The 27273-nt window shown below is 59.7% G+C and overlaps 3 protein-coding genes across 5 annotated transcripts; all 3 read right to left on the bottom strand.

Moving 5' to 3' along the window:
• Positions 1–410: 410 nt before the first annotated feature.
• On the bottom strand, positions 411–13769 carry PITPNM1 (phosphatidylinositol transfer protein membrane associated 1). 2 transcript variants are annotated; one of them, XM_004437712.3, is made up of 24 exons: positions 13611–13769; positions 12531–12649; positions 10842–11056; positions 10636–10757; positions 10207–10431; positions 8397–8723; positions 8226–8321; positions 8032–8139; positions 7265–7326; positions 6925–7175; positions 6420–6609; positions 6217–6324; positions 5821–5978; positions 5531–5736; positions 4911–5081; positions 4071–4235; positions 3688–3836; positions 3430–3540; positions 2886–3002; positions 2522–2670; positions 2289–2438; positions 2028–2211; positions 1555–1683; positions 411–917 (listed from the first exon to the last, which is right to left on the bottom strand). In XM_004437712.3, the coding sequence occupies exons 2-24, from the start codon at positions 12606–12608 to the stop codon at positions 654–656; spliced, it is 3735 nt and encodes a 1244-aa protein (XP_004437769.1). In that variant the 5' UTR covers positions 12609–12649; positions 13611–13769; the 3' UTR covers positions 411–653. The 2 variants fall into 2 exon arrangements, with proteins under 2 accessions (XP_004437769.1, XP_087278678.1); XM_087422552.1 differs by lacking the exon at positions 4071–4235.
• A 1214-nt stretch (positions 13770–14983) lies between these two features.
• On the bottom strand, positions 14984–16813 carry CDK2AP2 (cyclin dependent kinase 2 associated protein 2). Of its 2 annotated transcripts, none has more exons than XM_004437713.3 (4): positions 16515–16813; positions 16099–16199; positions 15878–16010; positions 14984–15510 (listed from the first exon to the last, which is right to left on the bottom strand). In XM_004437713.3, the coding sequence occupies exons 1-4, from the start codon at positions 16594–16596 to the stop codon at positions 15443–15445; spliced, it is 384 nt and encodes a 127-aa protein (XP_004437770.1). In that variant the 5' UTR covers positions 16597–16813; the 3' UTR covers positions 14984–15442. The 2 variants fall into 2 exon arrangements, with proteins under 2 accessions (XP_004437770.1, XP_014648554.1); XM_014793068.2 differs by having other exon boundaries at positions 16373–16520.
• Positions 16814–22851: 6038 nt separating this feature from the next.
• CABP2 (calcium binding protein 2) lies at positions 22852–26925 on the bottom strand. Its single transcript, XM_004437714.2, has 7 exons — positions 26818–26925; positions 26081–26257; positions 25409–25439; positions 24440–24574; positions 23853–23962; positions 23594–23741; positions 22852–22970 (listed from the first exon to the last, which is right to left on the bottom strand). Exons 1-7 carry the CDS (start codon positions 26872–26874, stop codon positions 22945–22947), a joined length of 684 nt encoding a protein of 227 aa, XP_004437771.1. The 5' UTR covers positions 26875–26925; the 3' UTR covers positions 22852–22944.
• Between the last annotated feature and the right edge of the window lie 348 nt (positions 26926–27273).

The raw sequence follows: 27273 nt of genomic DNA, 5'->3' as shown, positions 1-27273 counted from the left end.
AGTCTTAAGGGGGAGATAAGCAGACACAAGCCCAGAGGCCTGGTCTGAGTGAGATGGTCTCCTAGTGCACCTCTCCCCCGAGCCTCAGATCCCATGGGCCCCTGGCCTCAGCTTCTGGAGGCAGAAGGTCCAGTGAGAAGCCCAGTCTGGGCCCCTGTGAACTGAAAGGCTGGCCCAGGTGGGGCGGGCCGGGCAGGTGGGCTGACTCTATCCAGGGGGAGGCCATGGGTAGAGGGGAGGACAGAGCCCTCCACGAGACCTTCAAGGTCCAGGCCCCCATCCTGGCCCTGCGTCTGACCTGCTGCAGGGCCCTGGGGACATCCTGGCCTCTCTCTGCTCTTCAGTGTCCCCATCACACTGGAAACTGGGAGCTCGGCTGCCCTGTGATGCCAGGTGGGTGGACAATCAGGTGGGATGCAGGTGGTGTTTATTTTCACGGATTTACACACTGAAGAAGCCTCTGGGCCCCCGCTGCTCCCTCCTTCCTCTCCCTGGGGCTGGGTCCCCCCACATGGAAGGGAAATAACACTGAGGGGCAGGCAAAGATGCAGGGTGTGGGGCTGGGGGCCACGGCTGGGGCCCCAGCCTCCCACGTGCGCTTGGGCCCCTTGAGGGTGTGAATAAATAACCAAGGTCCAGCCAGAGTTTGGGCCTCACTCTTCGCTGTCTAACTTGAGGCTGATGCTCCGGGCCTTGCCCCGGGCCAGGGTGGTGGGCGGCGTCCCTGGGCCCTCGCGCTCCGCCTGGCTGGGGCCCCTTGAGCGGAGCAGCTGGTTCTGTTTGCGGAGGAAGTCCACAGGGGCAGCGCCGCCATAGCTGCTCTTGGCCAGGGTGGCCCTCGAGGGTGCCGTGGGGGCGTGAGGATGGGAGCCCGCCTCCAGCTGGCCCAGATGGGCCACATAGCCATCTGACAGGAACTGTGGGCAGAGGTGGGCAGGGATGAGGGGATAGTGGTCTCAGGCCCACACGCTGCCCTCACCTGCCCTCCCTCGGCTCCTGGGCAGTGCTGGCCAGAGTCTTCCCTTGGCAGATAGGAACCCCAGGCTGGGAGCTGGGGCACCCTGGCTTTACTCCTAGCTCTGCCCCTTTCTGGGCCTCAGTTTCCTCAACTGTAAAATGGGATCATGGGAGGAATAACGGCAGCTAACATTCAGCAGGCACTTGCTCTGTGCCCAGGCCTGTGCACGTTGGTGTGCAGTAAATCATGTGATCTTCACAATAGCTGTCGAGTGCGGTGCCATGTTATCATTTCCATTTTACAGACAAGAAATAGGCTCAGAAAGGTCAAGGCCCATGCCCAAGGCCACGCCAGAGTGGAGCCAGCACTGGAGGTCTTGAGCACGCTCCAGCCTGAATTACCAATCCTGGTCTGCCCCGCAGCTCCCAGCTGCTCATGACCTCTGTCCTAGGAGCAGCCCAGGTCCCCTGAGGCTGGCCAGCCTTCTCATAGCCGCCTCCTTCAGTTGCTTCTTAACACAGGCGGTCCTTATGGCCTCAGATCCAGGCCCCTGCTCCCTGGCTGGCTCCCAGTCTCCGCCTTCCCTTGGCCCTCACCTGGCACTGCGCCTGCAGCTTGCGCACAGCGCGGCCCACGATGTAGGTCTGGCTCGGGGACAGGCCCAGCGCCGCGTATACGGCCACGTCTTTAGGGGACCCGTAGCCGGCGACGATGTTCAGTTCCACCTGTGACCACAGAGCCCAGTCATCCGCCCGGGGGAGGGGCCGTCAGGCTGCGGGTGGGGTCTGTTGGGCTTCCGGGTCAGACTTTCGGGGGCGGGGCCACACAGTCCTACGTCACCAGGCCCCCACGGGGGCGGGACCAACAGGATCTCCCTAGTAGGCCCCAAGGACTAGGGGCCCCTCGCACACCGAGGAGGCAGAATTCTAAGGGTCTCTCCAGTCAATTAGGGTCCGGGCCGGATGGGGATGGGACCAGATGAGCCGTCAAGGGCCTGAGGCCGGGGGGTGGGGGGGGGGGGTGGGGGGGGTGGGGGGGGGGTCTGGCGGGACCCTCCCCAGCCGCGCACCTCCTGCACCAGGCTCTGCAGAAACATGGCCTTCTGGCGCAGCGGGTCGTGGGTGAGGCCGTCGCAGAAGGAGACAACGCCGTGGGGGAAGTTGTGCTGCGACAGCCAGGCGACCACGCGGTGCTTCTGCATATCGGGCCGGCCCGTTACATACACGATCAGGTAGCCCGCGTCCTGCCAGTGCCTGCGGGGTGGCGTGGCGGTCAGCTCCACGCTGGGGTGGGGCCGGTCACCGCGGCGAGCTGGGCGGCGGCCTCTTACCTGACCACGTCCACGGCACCGGCGCGCACCTTGGGGTCGCTGCCCATGATGGAGACGCTGGCGGTGAAGGAGCCATCGATGCTGAAGACCACGGCCTCGGTGCCGCGGGCCACCACCGTCAGGCAGCACTCGGCGTATGTGTGGTCGCCCCTGTGGCCCAAGGCGGCGTGAGCGGCGTTGGGCCGAGGCCCAGGGACCCCCGCGCCGCAGAGGCCCGGCCGCCCCGCGCTCACCTGACGACCATGCGCACCGGGTAGACGCCGATGCCCAGCGCACGCTCGGCGGGCACCGGGAAGGTGAGGCGGCCCGAGCTGTTGGTGACCTCGGTGCCGAAGTGGATCCACTTGCCGGACAGCGGCTGCGTCATGATGTAGACGTCCACCTGGTGGGGAGAGGGGGCGAGAAGGTCCCCCTGACCCTGAGTGGAGGAGGGCCGAGGCGAGCCTGTCGTCGGGGGTGGATGGGGATGGGGGCTGAACCTGGCAGGACCGGGAGCTGTCCCGGGGATATGAGGCGGGACTGGACATGAGCTCCCGGTTGCAGCCAGGTAGGCCCGATTGGGGCGAGTCTTCCCGGGGTGAGGCCGTGCATCCTGACCTTCTCTCCGGTGAGCGTGACCACGTCCAGGGGCCCGTACATGAAGCGCCCGTTCAGCACCTGGGGGCGGCCCTCGGACACCACCGTGTCGCTCGCCCGGTGGTTGGAAGTGACGTTCTGGCGGGAGGAGACAGCGTGAGGCCGCAGCCAGGGGATGGCGGGGCTGCGGGGGGAGCTGCTGAGGGGGACCCGCGCCCAGACGGCTGCTGCGGGAGAGGGGCGAGGCCCAAGGGGTGGGCGCTTTTGCGGACCCCGACCCGAGGCCGTGAGTGCCTGTGTGTGGATTGCAGTTCCGAGGGGGCGGAGCCGAGACACGTTGGAATGCAGAGGACGAGGCGGGGTGGGGTGAGGGCGCATCCGTGCCGCGACCTGACTTGGCTGGGAGGGGAGGAAACCAGTGGTTCCCAGGGGCGGGGCCGAGGCATGAGGAGGTGGGGCCAGGACCACAGGGGGCGGGGCGGGACCCGGGAAGACCGTAGGGGCGGGGATGCCGAGGAGAGCGAGCAGGGCTTCGCTCCTGGGGGGCGAGGGGCAGGGTACGTACGCGGATCTTGACTTGGGTGCGTTTGCGCTGCCACTTCTCCCTGGGGAAGGCTGGGCTGTAGATAGACGGCTCCTCGCACTCCGTCAGCTGTGGCCGCTCCTTCTCGATCACCTGCTCAGAACCCGGCGAGGCCGCGTAAACTGGGGCGTGACGGGGGCCGGCAGAGGCCGGGGGTGCTGCTGGGGCTTCCCCTCCCCTGGCCCGCGGCTTCCCATCCTTGTCCGGTTCCCATCTCCCGCCCGGTACCCCCGGACCCACCTGGCGCAGGATGAAGGCCACCACATCGGCCGACTCCCAGTAGCTGGCGTGGAAGAGGTGGGGCAGCGTGACGGTGGGGAAGGCGGTGAGCGCCTCGGGGCAGTAGAGCGAGTAGTCAATCCGCTTGGTCCCCCACCAGCGCTCCAGGACTGCATGGCCACGTGGGCAGTGGGTCAGGGGTGGCCTCCCACCCCATGCCCACCTGTCTGGCCCCTGGGTGCTCTTTCCTCTGTCCTTTCTGCCAACCCTGATCTTTGCCGAGTCCCGGCTGGGTGCTGGGGGAGGGGGGTCCCAGAGCAAATGCTGGGGGCAGGGGTGTTTCAGCTGGGCTTGGGAGGTGGAATAAGTGTCCCCTCCCCAGGTGTGGTGGCTGGCTGACTTACTCTTAACCACCTCACTGGTGGTGCTGGGGGCAGCTGGCTGGGCGGGCTGCTCGGTGCCTAACTCACTGCCCTTCCAGAAGGCACCGCTGGCAGAGGTGGGTGTTGAGGGCACCAACATCTCCAGCTCCTCCAGAAAGAGGCCTGAGTGGGTCTGCAAAGTGTCGGCTGGGGGAGGAGGGACAACCTCAGCAGCAGGCTGCACCAGGCTGCCCTCCTGTCTTCCCACCCAGGGGTTCCAGGACAGCTCGGCCCCCACACCTCTACCATCTGCCCTGCCGGCCCTCCCTGGTCAGGTCTTGGCTGAGGCTGAACTGCCCCCTATCTGGGTGAAAGTGAAGAGGTGGGGGCATTATCTCCTCTTAGCTCACCCTAACAGCCAGCTGCACTCCTGCCAGAATGCCTGCCACCACGACCCCAACACAGGCACGCTTGTCTTATGGGACTAAATGGGCACCCCCTTGCATGCATACGTGCACACGCCCCACACCAAAACATGAACACAAGTGCATGCAGACACAATGCACCCCTACACACAGACACAGCAGCCCCCTACACTGGTGGCTGTGCTCAGACACTGGCACACCAGTATCACCCTGCCTCCTTTCTCTAGCCCAGTCATCACCACTGCCCCCCACTCCCAGGCAGAGAATGTTAAAGGGCCTTTGGGATCCAGATCCCACAAGGGGCCAGGGTAGGGCTCCCTGGTCCTGGAAGTGGTGATTTGAGAGTTTGCCAATGATGTAGGAACTACCTCATGTGTTCTTAGATGAGGGCTCCCACCCCCATCCCTCCGTGTTGGTGCCCTCCTTCTTCCCCCCTTTATCTTGGTTGGGGGCGTACCCAGCAGCAGGGACGAGCTGTCTCCCAGGGGGAACTTCTGGTAGCGGGGGACGGCCAGTGGGGCGATGGCCTGGAACTTGGGGGCCAGTAGGGGCTCAAGGCGGGAGGCACAGGGGTCAGCCGCGTGGAAGAGGTTGTAGATCTGCTCACAGGCCGGGCGCATCTGGGCCACTGGTACCCAGAAGATAACAGGGGGAGGAGGCTCAGCTGGCATTCTGGGAGGTAGGGGGTGTGGGAAGCAGCACCCCAAGACAGTACTTCCCAAACTACACTCCCTGAGGTCACCGGGGGTCCTGCTTAAAGTGAGAGGTCTCGGCTTAGAAGGGATCAGAGCCTTCGATTTGCTGATGTGGTTCAGGATACAGCGTTTCCCATGCCCATTGGACCCCTTCTCATGCAGAGCATCTGTGGGCGTGAGTTCCTCCCGGTGTACTGTGGGAAACTCGGCCTTGGCAAGTCCCTTCTTTCTGGGCCTCAGGTTCCCCTCCTCTAGCCAGGCCATTTAATTCGTACAGTGAGGGATGGCAAGAATGCCAGCATCTCAGGTGAGATGAAAGATGGAAGGGGATGGAGGAGGGGCAGATGAAGGATGAGGCGTGACCCCCACCCCAAGGGCTCACCCTCCAAGGCAGGCATCACAGTTTTGCGCAGAGCCAGCACCAGGCCCAGTGGGGAGCCAAAGAGGAAGAAGCCAGAGACCTTGAAGTCGAGGCGGGCGGCGCTGGTGGGGCCGTCGGGAGCCTCAGAGGTGGCAGCAAGTGGGCAGGAGGCTGTGCTTACCCGCCGGGGCTCCCCGGAGGAGGCAGCTGGGGGGGCCGCCTGCAAGCTATGGGGGAGGAGGGGCGCTCAGTGCTGCTGCCTCTGCAGCCCAGTGCAAGCCCAGGGCGGGGGTGATGGGCGGGAGTGTCACCTGTTCTGAGAGCCCTCGCGCTCTGGACTGGCCATGTCGCTGGGGGGGCGCTGGGAGGGCAGTGCCGATGGTTCTGGGCTGGCTCGGCCCAGCCCCTCGGCTCCATCTGCCAGGGGGTCCCGCACTGGGCCAACCTCTGGGGAGAGCAGTTCATTGTTCTAGACGGAACAGGGGACAGAAATACCTTAGGCCTGGACATGATTCAATTTCTACTTATTTGGAAGTGAGGAGAGAGGCTTGGGGGTTGGGCAAGGACTCAAAGAAAGGTGGGCAGAGCCCCAGAGGGGACAGAACAAGGCAGCAGGCAACCCGGCCAGCAGAGAGGTCATATTCCAGGGGGCAGAGACCTAAAGCCAGAGAATATCCCCTGAAGAGATGGGGTCGGGCCACACTGACCATGCTCCCTCTGCGGCTGCTGCCCCGGCTCCCTGTGCTCACGCTGGCACTGTGGCAGAGCGCGTCAAAGCCAAGGATTCCACCAACGCCGTCTCCGATCAGCACCACCTGGGTGAGAAGGTGGTGCCATCAGGGGCTGCAGCAGAGGCCAGCAGATGGAGGGCTTGGATGGTAAGCTCCCGGGAACATCCCTGGCCCCTGACCTGCCCGCAGAAGCCGGCGCCCTCCGACGAGCGCAGGAAGGCAGCATAGGCCTGGTTGGTGCGAGCGATGACCGTGGCCACAGCGCCCTGGTAGCGGGAGGACGAGGTGGCCAGCAGTGGCAGGGCAGCCAGTGGAATGTGGTCCTGGGAACGGGACAGGCTGTCGCCGTCATGGCTGTAGGGGCTCAGGCTGCAGGAGGAGGGAGTGTGGTGGGTGGGTCGGGGGCTTCTAGCCCCACCACTGCCCCCTCCAAGTCCCCTTGGCCTGCTGGCAGGTCCTAGCACCATGGGCCTTTGTGGGGAGCGTCAGCACCCAAGAGGCCTTTGTGATGGAGCCACTGACTAGAAACTGAGGTCCAGCTGGTGGGTGTCTGGCCCAGGTGTCTGGCTTCCCTGCCTCCTCCCCCTCCCACCATGGGGCTTCTCTTGTCCTGAGAGCCCCTGGGTGGCTGACTGCACCGTGGGGACCCCGTGTGTCCCCCGCCCTTCCATCCCTGACCAGTACTTGGAGACAAGCGCATAGGCGGCAGCACAGATGGGTGGGCAGGGCACCAGGCGCAGCGCCACGTGGCCCAGGGCCTCGGGAAAGTGGATGCGGGTGACAGCCTCGAAGGCCAGGCTCAGCGTCTGCACGTCCGCCTGCTTGGAGTCGGCGTCTCCAGGGCCCGAGTCCAGGATGTTGCCGCTGTGCAGGATGAGGAAGAGGGCATGGACTGCGCAGGCCTCGGCCCCCAGCTCCCCAGCTCCGTCTGGGCCCTGCGGGGCACAGTGGGGTGCCAGGGGTGTCAGAGTAGTGGCCCAGCCAGAGGGGGCAGAACTGTGATGTGGGGTGGCCGAGCACTCACCTCTGAGTCCCTGGGTGCTCGGGCCCCTTCCCCGATGTCCTTGGTGGCCTCGGCTCCAAGGTCTGTAGGATGGGGGAAAGCCATTGAAGGAGACTGAGGGGTCTGTGGGGATCCCCACATCTGGCATTTCAGGTACCCCTGCTCTGCTGTCTGCCTGAGTGGCCCCCCGGCCCCCATCTCCTCTGACCTCTCACCTGACTCTCCCAGGTCATTTCACATTCCCGGGCTTTGGCACATGCCAGTCCTGCTGCTGGCAGTGCTGCCTCTCCCCACAATGCTTGTTTGCTTGGGAAATTCCTTCTCATCCTGCCCTATCCCATATAGTAGCCACTAGTCACACGTGCCCAGTTAAATTGAAATGAATTAAAATACAATACAGTACAAAACTCAGTCACACTAGCCACATTTCAAGTGTTTGATAGCCACATGTGGCTAGTGGCTAGAAGATTTCCATCATCACAGAAAGTTCTGTTGGACAGAGCTGGTCCAATCCTTCAAAATCCAGCTTAGATGTCATCTCCCACATGAAGCCTTCCTGGACTGCAGATTAATTCCTCTTTGTACTATGTCCGAACCGTGAATACACGCCAGCCATGCGTCCATCCATCCACCCATTACCCATTCCTTATTCACCTGTGTAATTAACAAGACCCCTCTCCGGACTGACATTCATCTTAGGACCCCATTAAACTTAGGACCGTGTTGTTCTCCGAGTCCCCACTGCATACAGGGTGCCAATGGCTGGCAACCTGATGGGAGATCTTTACCTGGTGCCCCCTCAGCCTCCATAGGGGAGGCGAAGGCGTCGATGAAGTCATTGGAGTTCCACTTGGTCATCTCCTTGGGGAAGACCTCATCACTGTCAGAGAAGCCTTCTGCAGGGAGAAGGGGCTGTGTCACGGGGTGGCAGGAGCTGCTCAGGGACATCCCCCCTGCCCCCCAATAGGGCTGCGGTGCTGACCGTGGGCATCAAAGAACTCCTCCTCGGAGCTGTTCTCAGAGTCTCGGGCGATGTTCTGCATGCGCCACTCGGACAAGCTCTGGGGAGACACGCCCCCTGCCGGGCCACATCAGCCTCAGCCTGAGTCCAGCCTGAGGGTCCCTTCCTCCCGTCCCTGTGCCCCAGTCTTACCTCCATGCTGGGACGAGTAGGAGGAGCGGGAGGATGAGGACCACTGCTTGCCGAAGCTGGCATCCGGTGAGGCATCGGGGCCAGGGGGGGCCTCGGGCCCATCGGGGGTGCCAGCATGGCTGGCCCCAGCCCGGGTCTCGGCGCTTGCCTTCCCAGGGGGCTGGGCCTCGGGCCCCTCACTGCCCATGTTGCACTTGGCCATGCGCTGTGCCAGCATGCGAGCAGTCTCTTCCTCTAGTGCCCGGATGTCGGCCATGCTCAGCTCTGTCCACTCATCCTGCCAGCACCAGGCCTGGCGGTGGGCCCGCAGCATCACCCGACGCAGACCTGGAGGTGCCCAGGCATCAGAACTGTGCCCCCCCGCTCCCAGTTTCTCTGCTGCTGCAGCCGCATACCCAGCCCTTGAGGTCGGAGAATGGCTCCCCTGGGCACACCACCCACCCAGAGCCACAAAGTCGGGCAGGGCAAGAGCTATCCACGAGATGGGAGTGGGAACTGGGGCATTTGTCTTCCTGCCCCACCTCCCTCCCTGCCTCTTCTATCCCTCTGACACCCCAACTCTGAGCACTGACCCCACCCCCACACCCCAGGAAGCTGGGACCAATGCTTGTTCTTGCTCTCTTTCAGCTGGCTTGCTGCTGACTTCCTGAGAGGAGTTAACAATTAAGGCGTTAACAGTTAATGAAATTGTTGATGGTTAATGAAGGTGTTAACAGTTAATGGAAGTGTTGGCACTTAATGAAGAGTGTAGTGAAAGATGATACCCATTCTGGGATATTTTCATCTTAAGCAGAGGAATAAAATTAGAAACGTCCATATCTTGGAAATAAAGTAATAATGGTTGAATTATAAACTTCTGGAAGGAAATATATCAGAATCTTAATAGTGGTTATATGTGGAGGATTTTCATTTTCTTATTTGTGCTTTTTCGTATTTTTCCAAAGGTAAGAACCAGGAGCCTGTATTATTCTCCAAGCTAAATTTCCTCATCTGTGAAATGGGAATAATAATAGTCCTTACCTTGAGGGGTGTTGTGGGAATTAAAGGAGATCTTGCATCTCCTTGCATAAAAAGTGATTAGCAGAGGATCTGGCATGTGTGATCACTCAGTCAATACTAGCTCTTAATGTCTGGCCCAACCTCCGCCTCGTTGACCGGAGGGAAATTAAGGAGCAGAGGAGGGAAGTGGCTTGCTGGAGGTCCCATGCGAGTCTGTAGTGGAGTGGAACCCAGGCCCCTGGACACCCTCAACCAGGGATCTCCCTACCTGCAGGTGGCCCGTCCTCAGACCTGGCAGGTGGGGCAGGGCTGAGCCACAGGGGCCAAGGGGTTAGGTTTAGAGGAGTGTCAAACAGAGGCTCCTGGAGACCAGGGCCAGAGGATGGGACTCTGGGAGCTGAGGGTGGGAGGGACCTCAAGAGAATGACATCAGAGTCACAGCCTTAGCCTGTGCTCCTTAGCATGTTGCCTCCTGAGAGTCTCTAAGTCTCACTTAACTCACAGAACACTGGAGAATCTTAGAATCTTAATGATTAGAAGCAGCAGCTCTGGACGTCAGAGCCGGCAGGGAGCTCAGAGACCACGTCATCAGATTCTTGGCCTCCGGACTCTTACCCGAATTTCAAGGCTAGGCTCCCCCGAACCCTGGCCAGGCTCTGCTGCTCCCCTCTGCCTCAGCGCTCACACATCAAATGGAAATGATGGCTTTAGGCTTCTGTGTCCCCAGTAGACATCTATGGCTCATCCATGGCTCAAAGCCGGGGCCCGGGGCATGCTGGGTAGACGGAACCTCCCGAGGCTGGGCGCTCACCGACATCGTGGATGAACTGCTCAATCTTGGCCTGCATGCCCCAGTAGCGGAACTCGACCTTGCACAGCTTGTAGGCGCACATGAGGGGTCCCGTCTGTGCCGCCGTGCGTGCCCAGTCATCAGCCAGCGGTCCTCGGCCCGTCTTGGCCGAGCGGTACAGCCGGGGGTCCTCTTCTGCTTTGTACTCGCCTGGGGCCACGGCATCCCGCACGATGTCGATGGTGTCTGAGGGGGTTCCAGCAGCACTGAGCAACACCGGCACCCTCCAGCCCCTGCCGCCCCTTCCCCACCTCGGGATTGGGAGGGCTGCCTTTCACGGGCAGGAAGCCGAGGCAGGGGGAGAGCCTGGGACTTGTCAGAGGCTGCCTGTCGAGGCGGGAGGTGGCGTAAGAGGGTCTCCAGGGTCCCCCCACTGGCTCCAGGCCTCACCCAGGATGCGCTGTCTCCTCTCGGCCCCGCTCAGGTTGAAGACGTTCGGCTGCTGTCCCCCATCAGGCAGGTAATAGGTCTCTATTTCAATGGAGAATTTCTCCACAAAGGGGCAGGTGTACCTGGGCAGAGGGCAGGGGTGAAGGTCACTACTGTGCCACCAGGGCTGTTCCCCTCTTGTCCCCAGGCCTGCCCCACCCACTCACCGGGTTCGGGTGTAGGGATAAGCGTTCCAGGATTCCTCCTCCACCTGCAGGGCGGCCTTGGGCAGCAGCGCCCGGAACCAGCCTGGGATGTGGGAGCCCACGTGGTACACCTTGTGTGTGTACTGCCCGCTGCCGCCGGGCCCATCCGTGTAGGGTTGGTTGGCTAAGATCTCCACACCGCTGCCCTCACCACTCGACTCCTCCCGGCTCTTTTTCTGTAGCCCAGGGCAGAGCAGAACAGGCTGCTCAGCTCCACCTCAGCTCCTGGGGTCCCCAGCTCGGCCTGGCCCCCTATACAGCTCTGGGGCCCTAGTCCCAGCCTTTCCAATTCCCTGAAACCTGACCCTGGCCCTCCGCAGCTCCTGGGCTCAGGATCACAGCCACTGTCCAGTCGCCCCCAGGGTTCAGCAACCTGTCACTCATTCAGTCATTCAAGTATTTATTGAGTGTCTGCTCTATTCCGGGCATTGTTTGGATTGTATTAATTGGGATCTGTTGATGAACAGAACAAAGACCCCTGCCTGCCCTCACAGAACATACCTTCTAGTAGAGGGAGACAGATAACAGAAAAAAGCAAATTATCTGCTATCAGAAGGTGCGCAGGGCTATGGAAGAAAGCATAGAATAGGGTAAGGGGGATCGAGTTGGGGATTGCAATTTTGATGGGATGGTCACGGAAGGCCTCACCGAGAAGACAACATGACCACGATTTGAACGTGACAAAGCGAGGGGAGGGTGCCAAGCCGATGTGGGGTCGGGGGAAGTACTCAAGGCAGAGGGGAAGCCAGTGCAAGCTCTCCTGAGGTGGGAGCATGCTGCATGTGCTCCAAGGGCAGTGAGGAAGCCAGGGTGGGTGGGCTGGAAGGATCGAGGAGAGTAAAAGGAGTGCCCACCTCTCTGAGGACCTGACCTGGTGCCCTCCCTCACTGGGACCCCAATACCAGCTCCTGCCACAACTCTCATAGTTTGAGAGCACCAGATCCTGCCCTTTTATAGCCCTGGAAGCTGAACTCGGCCCACTCAACCCCCTGAGGCTGGATCATGGCCCTCTTGCCTCCGCAGACTCTGATCCTATGTTTCTGGGGAACACATCTGGAACAGGCCTCCCTGAGGGCCTGCACCCACCCTCTCCCCTCCCTGAGAGCCTGCCCTGGCTCATTCTGCTCACAGCCCAAGCCCAGAACTCTAGCCCCTTCTTAGCCTAGCCCCCTCCCTCACCCTCTGGGGTCCCTGCCTGCCCCTCTCTGTCACAGTTTTGGGGCCTGATCCTCATCCCACTCTCTGACCTCCTGGGGTTGCCAGGATCCTACCCTCTGGGGACTCCCTCCCAGGCTTCTCTACCACCTAGGACCCCTCCTCACACTTCTCATGCTCTCCTTTCCTTACCCCCATGGGATTAGATCCTAAGGAGGATTAAAGGAGATCAGACGTAGGCTGAGCGTCCACCACCGGCTGGGCACTTGGGGGTAGGGAGGCACCTTCAGGCCCTCCTGTCCCTTTCCCCACAGCACTTACCCTTCCCCCCGCATCCAAAGGGGGCCCTCTCTCTCCTCCTCTAGCCTCTGAGCCCTTCCAAGCCCCGGAGCAGGACTGGTGGGTGTTGGGCTGGGCCCGGCCCCTTGTCCCAGGTGGGGTTACCCCATCATGAAGTATCGCCCCCCCTGGTCTCCTGTTTCCCGCCGCCCTCACCTGGATCATGTAGAGCTGGGCCACCTGGTACTCGTCCAGGCTCATGGGCAGCAGAATGTGGTACTCCTTGATGAGCATCCTGAAGGCGCTCGGCCGGCCGCGCGCGGCCTCCGCTCCGCCTGGCGCAGGGCACCGCGCGGCTGTCAGTGCGGGGCGGCGGCGCGCGGCCCCGAGCCCTGCGCGCGGGCAGAGGGGCTCGGGCCGCGGGACCCCATGCCCGAGCCCGCCAAGGGGGAGGCAGAGGGAGTCCAGCGCTGCCGCCAGCGCCGCCGGGGGCCGGGAGCCGCAGCGCGGCTGAGCGCTGACCTCTTTTCCGCGCAGCCCCCGCCCCCCTCCCGCTCGTCACCATGGCAACCGCGCGCTGACGCGGGCCCCCCGGAGCGGCGGGCGCGGGCCGGCGGGCCCTCCTCGCCGCTCCGGCCACGGCCGCGTCCTAAGCCTCCTGGAAACGGCATCCCTCGGGGACCCGCCCCCAGGAGCCCCGGGGCCCCTCCTTCCGGGCCCGCCTTCCACACCCGGCCCCTCGGGGCCATCCCCTGCATTCCTTTACCCGAGTCGGTGGGGTCCCGTGTCCCCGACTCTAGACGTCCACTTAGAACCTCGTCCCTCCGGGGTGTCTCTGAGCGAAGCAGCCCCATGCGCCCTTCCTCTTAGCATCTCTGTCAGTGTTCCCCACCCCCCCGCATCCGAACTGACCTTCCAGGACTAGATAAGTAATCCCTCCGCCCCCCAGACCTGCCTTCCTCTTCCCGGCCGGCAGTCTAGTCCTCAACTGCTCCCTCCCCAGCATCCTCCGTGGACCCCCGGCACTCGTCTATGCAGCCACCCCATCATCCTTCCCGTGGGCTGACTCCTTCGGGCTGAGGCAAGAGTGGCTCCACTTGGTATTCCACAGGCCCCTGCCCTGGGAGCCCCGCTCCGCCCACCTGCGCCCCGGTTCCGCTGCGGGCACCCCTCCCACCCACCCCCCACCTCGCGCCCAGCGGACAGGCGAGAGGCCGCGTTGTCCCCACTTCCCTGTGCTCCCCAGCGTCCCCGTCCCCCCGTGCTCTTGGCCCGCCTGCCGACGTCCCGGCTCACCTCTAGTTTAGGGCGGGCGCCCCTCACCCGGTGCGGGCGAAGGCGCACGGGCCGTGGATCGGAGCCCGGAGCGCCCCCAGCCTCGGCCTCGGGTTCCAGCAGTAGCCGGACCCTCTGGAGGCGCAGCGCGGGCCCATGGCCCCGACCTTCCTCCCAGTCCGTCCGCCGGCGCCCCCGCCGTCCCTCCCCGCCGCCCGCGCGTCACTGCGGCCGCCCCGCCCCCTTCCTGGGCCCGACTGGCCCTCCCCACCCCTGCGGGGTCCAGGCAGCCCCGCCCGCGGCGGAGCAGGGCGGCCCCTGCCTTCCTTCCCCAAGGCAGCGGGGAAGAGGCCGTTCTCCAAATGCGGGCGCTTTTTACTCTCCCTGTGCTCTTGGGGATCCCCGAAGCCCTCCAGGTTCCTATCTCCACCCTGGCTCAGCCCTCCTGAGTGCTGTGGAAATACGGCAGGCTCCCATCCCCATCCTCCCCAGCCCCAGGCCTCCAACCTGGGACCCAGGGTAGGGCAAGTGCCCCACCCCCACCCTCCAAAGTCTGGCCAGAAGCTGGTCTCTGACTTGCCTCTACCTAGGGGGTGGGGGTCCAGCGCCCCAGGCCTCTGGGGTCATTCAGCTACAGAGCCAGGCAGAAGGCTGCAGGCACTCCGAATCCGTGGGCTACCCCCTGTATGGGGCCCCACCTATACCTTCCGGGTCCACAAGTCTAACCAACCAGCCACCAGACCCTGGGCAAAGGCTGAGATACCTGAGGGCTGGGCTCATGCGACCACACCCAGTCGGCTAGAAGGCGCTGGGACAGAGGATGGCAGCACCCAGCTGGGTCTCACCCATGTTGGAAGCCAGTCCTCTCCCTTTGGCTCTGCTTCCCAGGTGCTGGTGGGAGGGCAGCACCAGCGCCCCCTCCCCTCTCTAAGGAGTCAGAGACTGCGTGTATTCAGAGCCTCCCAGGGCTGATTCCAAATTTAGGATGCTGGGGCATTAAGGCACATGAGGACATAGCTTAAGTGAAAAGGCTTTTCCACCCTGCCAGGCATCAAGGCCAATCCAGAGGATCTAGGCCCAGGGTGGTGACAGTGCCCGCCAGCTGTGGAGGCAGCCAAGGCCCTGCACTGCCCCCTGGTGACACCACGTGCAGGCAGGCAGGGCTCTGAGCTACTGGAGCTCAACTCTTTCCACTACTTCCAGCTGGGAAGGCTGAGGGCCAGAGAAGGGCACGGTCCCACCCAAGGTCAATGGACAGCAGGGGCAAGGCTAACTCAGCCAGCCTCACTCCCACCCACTGCACTGCCCCTTCCCCCTCTCCGGGTCTCCTCTTGCCCTCTTTCTTCCTAGCCCACCTGGGCTTAGCAGAAGCACCAGACTCAAGGATTATGAGCTGAGAAAACAACTCCAAATTATCTTTTATTTATACAAAAAGGGCATATTTAGCAAAAGACACACTGAGAAAAGAATCACTATGGCCCAGGAGACAAGGCAGGGAGGTGGCAGGCCTTTCGAGGCCCTGCTGGGAGAGAAGGGGTCTAGGAAAAGTGGGGAGTCCTGGGCAAGTGCTGAGTGATGGGGGCCCCAGAAGGGAGAAGGCTCCAGTGGGATCAACACTGTTGGCAGGTCATGGGTGAAACTCACGGTGACCTCGCTGCTAACTCTTGTGGGGGTCCCAGTTAGTGCTGCCAACTGGAGTGAGAGCTGCCCCCTGGTTCCTGGAGGACACCCACCAAGGGACACAAGACAGGAAGCCCAGGATGGGAAGTGCATCTCGGGGTGAAGGCCAGGGAGAAGGAGGTGCTCTGCAGTGGCCGAGAAAGGTCCAGACGCCGAGGCGGAGGTGCGTCCTGTTACGTGCGGGCGTTCCGCTCTGTCTCTGCCAGGCACTCTCTGACTAGGGCCCGGGCATGGATGATGCCTGGGGTGGGGATGCATAAGTAACATCCAGGGTCTTGATCTCCACAGTCCCGCCCCCACCCTCCAGAGGAAGACCCTTCTCTCTGCACCCCCTTTCCTTTCAGTAAGAGGGATGATAATCTAAAGAGGAGCTGGATGAGATTAGAGGTTTGGCTAATCCTCAAACTTGCCCTGTTGAAATACAAATTCCCTGGTCCTTCCCTGGAAATCGACTCAATTTCAATTCAATTCAAAATGCCTCTCTGGAGACTGATACTGGCCCTGGTCTAGGCTTGGCTCTGGTGGCCCCCAGATGTCCTTCCTTTCCTAATGAAGGAGTGTCCAGTGTGAGTCTCCTGGGCAGCGGGGGTGGGCGTGGCCTCACTTACCTCTCTTCAGGCGCTCCATGGCGCTCTTGCTGCCAGCATAGGTGGGCCGGATCTCTTTGCCCATCTCCTCTATGACCGACAGCAGGTCTGTGTAGGTGCTCTGGGAGCCCTGGGCGCCAGGTGGCTTCATTGCCTGTGTCAAAAGAGGAACAGGGCAGTGAGCTCAGGTCCCGAGGGGGCCTCCAGTCCCCATCCACAGGCAGTCCCTCGGCCTCACTCACCTGCACATAGCCCATGGAAGGCGGTCCAAAGTCGTTAAACAGTGGTCTGAAAGGGGCAGCGGCTCCCGGCACCGAGCCCGACGGCGATGGGACACTCCCAGCTGCAACATGCGCGAGTAATTTACGAGGTCAGTGCGGGGCAGGGACACCTCCTCCCAGCGTTCCAAGCCCCCGACCGGACTCGCCCGATTCCCTCCAAATAGATGCTTCATTCCAGGCTGCTCAACTTCAGGGACAAATCCCTCCCCCCTGCGCTCCACCAACAAGCCCTTACGTGACGACGCCCACTTCCCAGGCCAGCAAACTGAGGCTCAGCGAAGGTAGGCGGCAGGCCCAGTATTGCAGAACTCAGGCCGTCTTCTCTTCGAGACCTCGACCGCCCGGGCAGGCGAGCAGGGGTGGAGCTGGGTCCTCACCTGTAGGAACCGGGGTGCCGGGCCCAGGGGTGCTGGAGCCGGGGGTGCTGCTGGGGGCGGGGGCGATGGGTTTGTAGGACATCCCCAACTCCTGGGCGCGGCGGACGCCGGCCGGCCGCTCCTCCGGGGTTGGCTGCCTGGCCGCTCAGCCGCACTCTGATTGGTAAACCGGCTGCACGCCCCTGGTAAATACAGCTCAGGCCGGAAGGGCGGGCGGCCACGAACGCTCCCTCACTCCCGATTGGCTCACGGAGGTGTCACTCGGGCCTCCTCATTGGCCGAGACCGGCCCCAGCAGGCCGCAATCGCTGCTGATTGGTCTCCGCCTTCCGGACCTCGCACCTGTCTGCCCCGGATTGGGCGGTGGCCGACGCCCTCGGCAATTGGCGAGTTCGCGGCCGGGCCGGCGCGCTCTCAATCCGATTAGTCTCAAGACCCGAGAGGCGGGGCCTCGGCAGCCCGGACCTGGGTCTGGTCCGCCCGGTCCGCGCCGAGGAGGTCTTCCCGGGCGCCGGCGCCACCCTCACGCTTCACTCGCGCTGCTCCGTACGTCAGCTTCGCGCCGCCCGGTCTCGGTCCAGCTGGGGCTGCTGTCGTTGCCGACACAGCCGAGCGCGCTTTCCCTCCGCTCCGGGTGGCGGAGGACGCAGGGCTTTGACGTTCCGAGCCCTGCGCTCCACCCCGTGCGCTTTTACGTCACCTTTCACCGGTGCGACACCCGGTCCCCGATCCGCGCATGCGCCCTCATGAAGCCGTAGTTTGTTCCCATGGCAACGGGACCCTCACCAACGCTACCGCCGCGCCTCTTGCTCCCAATTGCCTTATCCTCATAGGCTGCTGTTAGGTCCAGGGGCGACCTCGAAGACCGCAACCTGCCCACCCACCACGGCCCCACGCCCGTGCCTCACAATGACGATAGCAGGAACAGCTGACCTTTGTTGATTACTGACTGCACGCCGGGCCCTGTACCAAACGGATCATGGACAGGAGCACCGACCGGAGTCGGACTGAGGGTACGAATCTCACACCACCCCCACCAGCGATTTCCCCCTGGACAAGTTACTCATCTCGATGTGCCTCGGTTTCCCCATCTGCAAGATGGGGACGCTAATAACTATCTCACAGGGCTGTTGTGTGGGTTAAATGAATATTCATAAAGGGCTTATTGTTTCATTCTCCTCTTTCCTATCCGTTTCTCCACCCAGACCCCTCCCCTCAAATCTCATTCCTCACAACCCTAGATCTTAGACTCTGCTCCAAACACTAATCCTTTCTCCCAGGTTACTTCTCCCCCAAACCTCTTTAGCCTTGTGTATCCTTCATGCCCCCAGGTCTGTAGATTATCCTCATCCCCAGGACATTTATTCATTCATTCATCCAACAAACATTTTCTGACTCCATCCTCCATCCCAGGCTGGACACTGATGATACCGAAGTGAACTGGCATGGCCTCTGTCCTCAAGGAGCTCCTGGTCTCAAGGAGAGACAGGCAGGGAAGCAACGGCTTCCCGTACACAGCACAGTAAGACAATGTGGAGACTGGGACAGTGCATTGGAACTCAGAGGAAGGGACTCCCTGGTGACATCACAGAAGTGTTCCCAGAGGAGGTGGCCTTCAGTAGGTGAATGGACAAATAAACTGTGATATATCCATACAATGGACTATTATTCGGCAATAAAAGGAAATCATTTATCCAGCCATGAAAAGACACAGATAGGCATATTGCTAAGTGAAAGAAGCCAGTCTGAAAAAGCCCCATACTGTATGATTCCAATTGTATGGCATTCTGGAAAAGGCAAACTTACACAGAAGGTAAACAATTACTGGTTGCCTGGGGTGTAAGGGATAGAATTGAATAGGTGAAGCATAGGAGATTTTCTTTAGGGTGGTGAAACTATTCTGTATGATACTGTAAGGGTGAATACAAGATATTAAGCATTTGTCAAAGAGTAAACTTTAATGTATGCAAATTTAAAAAATCATTTAGGAGGCCAGGGGATCCCAGGATGGAATGCAGACTATGACAAAAGAATCTAGCTGTATTACAAATATATGAAACAGCTTCACTGAAGGGGGTGGAGGAATAAGGTGGAAATCTGGAAGTGGCTGGAGTCTGTAAGAATAAAGACAAAAGGGACTGCACAGAGCACTGTACTCTAGTTGACGAAGTGGCTCCGGTGGGGGTGGGGGTAACAATGCTGAAACCACTGCGCATGTGCACAGGAATTGAAAATTAAGTAAACGTAGGGTGGATGATTTCTCACTGTTGGAATAAGAAGTTACAGGTAAGCAAGGGGAGGAGGCTAGAATGATCCATGTGGTAATGGATTGGAGTTGGAGACATCAATATGAACTCATGTTTAGCTTAATATAGATACAGTTTGGTTGCATACAGAAATATTTAAAAAGGTATATATACATAGGTTAGTATATACACATATCTCCTCACTCTATCAGCTGAAAGTCCTAGAAGCAACCTTGCACCCAGATCTTGGTTTCTAATACCATTCTCCAATAAAATGAACTAGAGTTCCTCGGAGAAATGGCTGATTCTAGGACTGGGGCAGGACATATACAAGATGCTCTTGAAGCATCTTGTAGTGCCAAGGGTAAGAAAATGCTAAAGAAAAAAACCAAAAAAACCCCAAATCCCCAAACCCCCTAGGTGCTGGGGGTATGGCAAAGGGACACAGGAACAACTGCAAGCGCTCCCACTGACCAAGGCTGGAGCAATTTGAACAAAATAAATAAAATAGTGTTGAATTATAACTTGTATAAAATAAATATCTATGAGCCCATACAGATAAAAATAAATGACTGACTGAATAAATAAATAAATGCGGGAGAAAAGAGAAATCTCCTGCAGGGAATAATTGCAAGTAATTGATGTAGCTACTCTGCCATTAATGAGGATTATAACCTCTCACCCCTTAAGTGTGGGCTGTGCATAGCGACTTCCTTCCGAAGAGTGTAGTATGTAACAGGAGAGAGAGAAAGAGTAATTTTACAGGACAGACCCCTGACAAACACGACCTCAGGCCAGGTGGTCAAGGTCAACATCAATGGCGAGATCATGTTGATAGCATGCACCCTTGATATGACGCAATGAGAAGGGCACTTTACCTCCGTGGTTTTCCTCCCCCAAACCCATAATCCCGGACTAATCATGAGAAAAACATCAGACAAATCCCAGTTGAGGGACATGCTACAAATACCTGACCAGTCCTCCTCAAAACTGTCAGGATCATTAAAAAACAAGGAAAGTCTGAGAAACCATCACAACCAAGAGGAGCCTAAGGACACACGATGCCTAATGTGATGTGGCGTCCTGGGGGGCATTCTGGAACAGAAGAAGGATAAGCAGGGGAAAACTGATGGAATCTGCATAAAATGTGGACTTTAGTTAATAATAGTGTGTCAGTGTTAGTCCGTTAACTGTGACAAATGTACAATTCTAATGTAAGATGTGAACCAGCACGACCATCCAGTGTGTTTTAGACACTGGGAGCATAGCAGCAACAACTGGTCTCATTGAAGCCACTCTCACTTCTCCCTCATGTGATGGTTAATTTTATGTCAACTTGGCTGGGTCACAGAGTGCCCAGACATGTGGTCAAACATTATTCCAGGTGTGTCCGTGAGGGTGTTTCTGGATGAGATTAACATCCACTGAACTGGTGGACTAAGTAAAGCAGATTGCCCTTCCCAGTGTGGGTGGGCCTCATCCAATCAGTTGAAGACCTGAAGGGGATAAAAAGGCTGTGTAAGAGGGAACTTCACCTGGCTGACTGTTGAGCTGCGACATCAGTCTTCTCCTGCCCTCAGACTGGAACCTATGCCACCAACTTTCCTGGTTCTCAGGTCTTTGGGCTCAGACTGGAACTATATCACCAGCTCTCCTGGGTCTGTAGGTTGCTGACTGCAGATCGTGGGACTGCTCAGCACCCAGAATCACCTGAGCCAATTCCTTACAATAAATATCTTTACACATACACATGTACACACAGACACACACACATTCATTGGTTCTGTTTCTCTGGAGAGCCTTGACTAACACACAGGAGAAGCTGGGTGTGGAGTATACAGGAACTCCCTGTACTATCTTTGAAATGATTCTGTAAACCTAGAACTGTTCTAAAATAAGATAAGTGGATGTAATATGTTGATCTGGGTGACAGTTACCTGGGTGCGTGTACTTGTAAAAATTCATTGAGCTGTGCACTTAAGATTTATACACCTTACTGAATGTATATTATACTCAAACTATTTCAAGTGGACTTAATGTAAAAATCTGAATTTACAGCTTCTCTTGGAAAATCAGAAGATCTTGTAGCTCCAGCCTGCTCCAAATGGCAACAGTCAATGGAGGTGGGCGGCAGGTGCCCCCTTTAGGTGGGAAAGGGGCTCTTGGCTCAGTGCAATCTCTGCCTGCCCACTGTTCCTTCCCGGCCCTGGTCCCCGCTCCAGCTGTCGTGTGTCGGGACCTTCTGGGCTAGAAGCCTTTTGGGGTAGGAGGGCATTCGTGAGGTTTGGGGGAGCTGTGGGCACTTCTGGTGCCAGTGGACACACTGCAGCCAATTATGACCATCCCACTAACCGCCCTCCCCTCCACCCCAACCACAGAGCCTTCCAGGCTGGGGCCAGGGGGTGTAGGAGGCTGACCCTGAGTGGGGTTCTGGTCTTCCCCTAGCACACATCCATCACTAGCCCCCAACCCCTGCAGAGGGGACAGACATCTTCTCAGGCAGCAATGCCATCTGTGCCAGCCGATGGAGGGCGGTGGGAGGGAGACTGGGCCGTGGCTCCCAGAGAAGCTGCAGGGCTGGAGCAACCCCTCCTCATCCCAGCCCGACTGGCAGGAGAGCTCACCTAATTGAGGATTAAGGATTAATTGGGATCTGCCAGGCGAGTGATGCTGAGGCGGCTGCAGCCAGCCCTGGCACCTCGGTGTTCAGTCTCTGGGCTGGGCAGGGCCCGGAGGCTGCCCACCTGCCCTGTCCCTAGGCCATCTTGTTGGCAGCAGTGATGAGTGAGGACGGGGCACGGGCGCTAAAAGCTCCCACCCCTTCTTGGCCAGGAGGTCAGGGCTCGTCCCCCCTCCCAGCAGGCAGGAGCAGCGGCCGATCAGACGGTGCTCTGGGGACCAGGCCTTTGCTGTAGCTAGAAGAGGCTGCGGCCCGTCCTGGGTCCACTCTGACCCTGAGGCACCTTCTCTTGCAGGCACTGTGATTTTAGAGGCCCTGCGTCTGGCTGCAAGTCCCACCTCCTCTTCATCCTAATGGTGTGTGACTTTATGCCAGTCTCTCACCCTCCTGGAGCCTCCTGGTGCCAGGATTAACCTGGGGGCGATGGGGGATCATGGCCAGTTCTTAAACAGGAGTGTGACAAAATACAAGTGGCATTTCAGGAAGAATAATCTGGCAGTGCATGCTGCATGGACTGGAGGGGAGAGGTGGCAGGGGGGTCGCGTGACCTCTAGCAAATCTGTGTGACCTCGCTTTTCTCAATCTGGAAAATGGGGCTATGAAGACCACAGCAGGGTTGGAGTGAGGAGACCTGTCATTTGGGTCCCCCAGGAAGCAGGCACTGAGCTGAAGTTAGGAATGCAAGACAGAGAAAGGGCAAGGAAGCAGAATGGGAGGGAGAGCCTCTGATCTGTGGCCGACCTGAGCACGCCACGGCTACCCTAGAGGGGAGCTCAGAGCAGAGCCCACCTACGAGAGGAGCCTCGCCCCCACCATGCTCGGTCAGTGGCTGGGGGCTCCTGGGAAGAGTGAGGTGACAGCCCGAAAGCTGAGGCGTGTCTTGAAGGGGCCAACAGCCAGAGCTTGTCAGCTAACTCATTCCTCCTCGCTGACCGCAAGTTCTTTCTTGAAGGGAGCTCTAAGCAGCTCCCCTCAGAGAGTGAATGAGATGGAGCTTGGGAAAAGCCCTCACGCACTGCGCCACCGTCTGATGTAATCCTGGGTCTGGCAGGAGCCATTCGCAGGATGAGGGGCCAATGCACACCCAGCTCTGGGAGAAGCAAGGTGGGTTTACTTGTCCAGGGATGTTTCCTGACACCAGCTCAGGGCTGGGCCAGGATCCAGAGAGGGCCCCTGTCACCTGGAGTTCACAGTTGAGGGGGCTTGTGGCCCAGGACTTAACTTTTAGAGGCCAAACATTAGGTCCTCCAGGGTGAAGAAGTGAGAGGTGGAAGCCATCACCCCAGGCCCGAAGGTACTTTATTGTCAGAGGAACAGAGATGGGCTAGGGGGCTTGGTGGAGGAGTGGGGGTGGGGTGAGGGCAGGCAAGGGCATTGCACACAGGCAGGGGGTGGGGAGGAGGAGAGGAGGGTCCCAGCCAGAGGCAATGGGCTTCCAGGGACACACTGGCAGGCAGTGGCTGTGATCCTAAGTCCTGTCTGCTGCCTCCAGCTTCTGTGCAGGCTCAGCGAGACATCATTCGCACAAACTCTGCCAGGACAAAGCCAAAGTTTTGGGTCTGCTCTCTGGACCCCACTAAGAGTGAGGCGAGTATACTGGCCTTGAGGTGGGAGGAAGTGCGATCAAGGGCACAGCCTGCAAGGGAATCCCCTGGATCTGGTAGGGAATAGGCCTCTGGGCTAGGAAGAGGGGCTTTGTCTTATGGACAAAAAAATCTTGTAACTGAACCTATTTTCCTCTTTGCTTTGGCTGCTAGGATGCTCAGGAACAACTTTGAGGCCTACTTTGGAGAATTTCTACATACTGATTTTTCCTTGACTTCCTATTATTTAATCCTTGTTTTCCCTCTGTGGAAATGCAGCGTAGAGGGAGAGCTGGATTCTGGTCCAGCTACCTGGATTCAAGTCTTGGCTCTGCCCACTTCTTTTGCTAAGCACTCACGCTTTCCTAAGAACTGACTGTCTTCTGCTTATGGGGATAATAATAGTTCCTTCCTCCTGGGTTCTCGTGATGATTAACTCGTTAGCACATTAAGTTAGATGTGCTCAGGACAGGGCCTGGCACGCTGCGATAATGCTCCCTTTGTCATTTCTTTATCTGTTGAAAAGCTTCCAGGGCGTGTGGCACTAAGCGTGGTGGGCAGCGGGCGGTACCTTCAAAGTCGACCAGGCCGTCGCCATTGAGGTCAATGTCTTGGAGGATCTCGTCCACCTCCCGCTGGCTGAGGCGCTCCCCTAGCAGGGCCTTGAGGGCCGCCCGGAGCTCAGCCAAGCTGATGCAGCCGTCCCCGTTGGTGTCGAACTGTGGTGGCGTTGGTCACGGTACTGGGTCACCAACCAAACCGTTCATTCGCACAGCCCCTCACTCACAGCAGACACGCAGGCCCCGCCGCCCTCGGGCCCCGGGGCGCACCTCCCGGAAGGCATCTCGCAGCTCCCGGACGCCGATCATGTCTGCCGTCTCTGCCAGCAGCTTGGGGCCCATCAGCTCCACAAAGTCTTCAAAGTCCACCTTCCCACCACCTGGGGGCCACGCGCATCAGAGACCCAGGTCATCAGAGGCCCCTGCCCAGCCCTGGCCCTCCTCTGCCCTCTGCCCTCCCCTCCTGGCCTGTGGCCCTCTCCCCTGCCCGCTCCCTGAGCCCTTCCCTCCCCCTGGGCCCCGTGGGCTGGGCCACCTCTGTTTCCCGATGGCTTCTCCTAACTGTCCTGAAGAGTTCCATGCTGTCAAGCCCTAGCTCCAATGACCTGGCTGTGTGACATTAGGCAAGTCACATAACCTTTCAGAAATTCCGTTTCCTCATCTAAAAAATGGGGATGAAGGTTCTTGTCCCACCCACCTCACAGGGGATGGTGAGATTCTCTGGAGCAGAGACCTCGCCTTGAGAATGACCAAGGTCCCGGGTTCTGGGGCCAACCTGTGTGGCACCTCTGTTCCCCAGGCTGCCCAGCTGCCTGGCCTCTGGAGAACCGGAGGTGGGGTGGGTCTGAGGCACATACTGATTTGCTGTGAAATCTCGATGAGCTCCATCTCGGTGGGCATGTAGCCCAGTGTCCGCATGCAGGCACCCAGCTCCCGGTAGCCGATATAGCCATCCTGGTCTCGGTCAAACTCCTGGAAGGCGGCCTGCAGCTCTGCCGGGCAGGGCAGGGTCAGTCCCTCCCCTACGTCCCCCTGGACCCCACTCTGGACCAGCTCACCCTCCTCCCCTTGGCCGAATCGTTCCCTCCTTCTAAACATCAGTTTCTCTTTGCTGCCTCAGGGCCTTTGCGCATGCTATTCCTCTAATTCAATTCTTTCAGCAAATATTTGAGGATCATCCACTATGTGCCAAGCTTTGCTCTAGGTACTGAGGATATGGCAGTGAAAGAAAGAAAGAGAGAGAAAAGAAGGAAGGGAGGAAGGAAGGGAGAGAAGGCGAGAAGGAAGGGAGGAAGGGAGGAAGGAAGAGAGAGAAACAAATTCCTGACCTCATGGAGCTCACATTCTGGAACTCTCCCCACCTCTTTGGTCCTTGTGTCACCTACTCAAGGAAGTCTTCCCTCTAAATTTGGTCCCCTCCTGCCCTTGAGAGCACTTAGCGCCATTTGTACTTGTAGTTGATTTATTGACATCTGTCTCCAGAGGACATGGGCCATCTCTGTCCAGTTTGCCACATTTCCTGGTGCTCGGCACAGGGCCGGGCACACAGTGGTCACCCAGGAAGTGTTCGCTGAATGAGCAAATATAAAAGTGGCTTGGGGCTGACGCACCCGGCAAAGGAGACTAGGGAACTGGCAGCTGGGGGTTCTGTCACCCCCTCCCTGCTCAGTCTTGTTCCCATCTCCTCGGATGGGTCCCCTGCAGCCTCTTCTTGCTGCTAGTTCCTCCTGGACACTGCTGAGGCCCCTGCCCAATGCCCCCCACCCTGTGTGCCCCACCCGATGCCCACCCTTCTGGAAACTCTAGTTCTTTCCCAAACCGTTTACCTTCAATCTCCTCTGGCCGCAGCTCCCGGTCCTGAGGGGGCACAGAGGGGTTAAGAATTCCTTGGGCCACCCAGGGACCTGCTCCCTTCCTTCTTGTTCTTTGGGGCTCCCCACTCAGCCCCCCACAACATGCACCCAGAGGGCCCGTGTCTGTCCGACACTGCTCAGACCTGGTTCCTCCCCGCCCCGTTCCTGCTGACTGGTCTGGGTGTCTTTGGTCCCCCTTTCCTGCCCCCTGCCCAGGCCTCTCCCAGGGCCTTCCTTGCCCCCACACCCCCTCTTCTCGGGCACGGAGCTCCATTTCCCAGAGGTGAGTCTGGGGTTGGGCAAAGCCTCAGGCTTGGCCCTGGAGGCCTCAACGTCACTGTATGTCTCTCTTGTTCTCTCTCTGGCCCTCTCCTGGGGGCCCTGCCACCTCCCTGCCCATCCCCTTGGTGGCCGTCTCTGACGTTTCTCTGTCTCTCTCTGCCACCTCTTCTCTCTTTCCTGGCGTGTCTCCTGGGTCTCCCCCGTGTCTGATCTTGTCTCTGTTTCTCTACTCCTCTCTGCCCCCTACCTCCCTGGATCACTGGGCCTTTGCTCTGATGTCCCTGTCAAACCTCTCCCCATTACTCAAGGAGAGGCAGAGCGAGGGGGCAGTGGGCAGGCGGGTAGGTGGGCGGCCGTACATACGAGCTGGGTGACGGCGATGCTGGGCCGCAGGAAGATGCAGGCAGGGCCCACCAGGCTGTTGAGCACCGAATAGCCCTGGACCCCCGGCCCGGGGCCCCCCTGCTCCTCAGGGCTGGGGCCGGGGCCGGGGCTGTGGTGGGAGCCCCCTGGGGGGGAGCCGGGCCACTGCCAGCGGTCCTGTGGCAGAGCCGGCCGTGAGCTGAGGCAGCGGCCCCTCTCCGCCCTCACTCCTCAGCCTCTCCTGTCTTTGGCACCCAGCATAGGACAGTGGGGGCCCTCACCCCTCAACACCCTAGGCTGGAAGAGTCCGCCCTCTTACTATTTAGTTGGCCAAACCGAGGCCCAGAAAAGACAAGGGATTTGGCCAAGCTCACTCAGAGAGCCAGTGACAGAGAGGGACTCTGAGCTCAAGCCCTGTGTCTCCCAGGTCAAGACTGACCAGCAGGGAGCAGGGACAGCAGCAGAGACGGGGCAGCTGGATGGGCAGCTGGGGGCCTGAGGAGCTTGGCAGGGGAGGCCCAGTGGCCCACAGGAGCCAAAGCCAGGATGGGCCAAAGTCGGGGGCTTCCAGGGAAAATCTTGGCCTAGGGCAGTGGGAACCACCCCCTCTATCCCCCGGCTGTGCCCCACCTCCCACCCCAGCCCAGCCCTCACCCAGGGCTCTGCCCGCCCCACCTGACCCTCCCAGGGTCCAGCCCAGCCTCCTGGCCTCGGCTTCTCCCCCTTAGCACTCCTACCTTAGGCCCCCAGTGTCGGGGCCGCTTGGCACAGTTTCCCATGGGCTCCTGAACCATGCTAGGCCTGGAGTCCCGGGGACGGCCCAGGGCTGGGCCTCAGCGGATGCTGTGGGCTCCCGCCAGCCCCCAGCCGCTCCCAGTGAGAGTCTGGGAGCAATGCAGGGGATTTTCCTAGGGTTTTGTGGAGAAGATTGGGGACGGGTGGGCAGACGGGGAGCCCTGGGCACAGGGGCTCGGGTCCTAATCCGGGATTATCTCTGAGCATCTCTGCTGGTGAGGGGGGCCACTCGAGGCCCAAGGCCCCCTGGAAGGCACCGCCTCCCCATGCTCACTCTTGAGGGTCTTCCAGACACCTCCTCTCCAGCACCCTTCTCCCCCCACCCCTACCCCTAATCTCTCCCAATCAGGAGAGATTTAATGTCTTCAGAAGCAGGGCCTGGACCTTGGAGGAGGGAA

This window comes from Ceratotherium simum, chromosome 34 (assembly GCF_057802395.1).
Source record: "Ceratotherium simum simum isolate JZ-2026a chromosome 34, ASM5780239v1, whole genome shotgun sequence".
Classification (NCBI taxonomy): domain Eukaryota; kingdom Metazoa; phylum Chordata; class Mammalia; order Perissodactyla; family Rhinocerotidae; genus Ceratotherium; species Ceratotherium simum.
The sequence above is the reverse complement of the archived record's forward strand: the minus strand, read 5'-3'. Positions and strand labels throughout refer to the sequence as shown.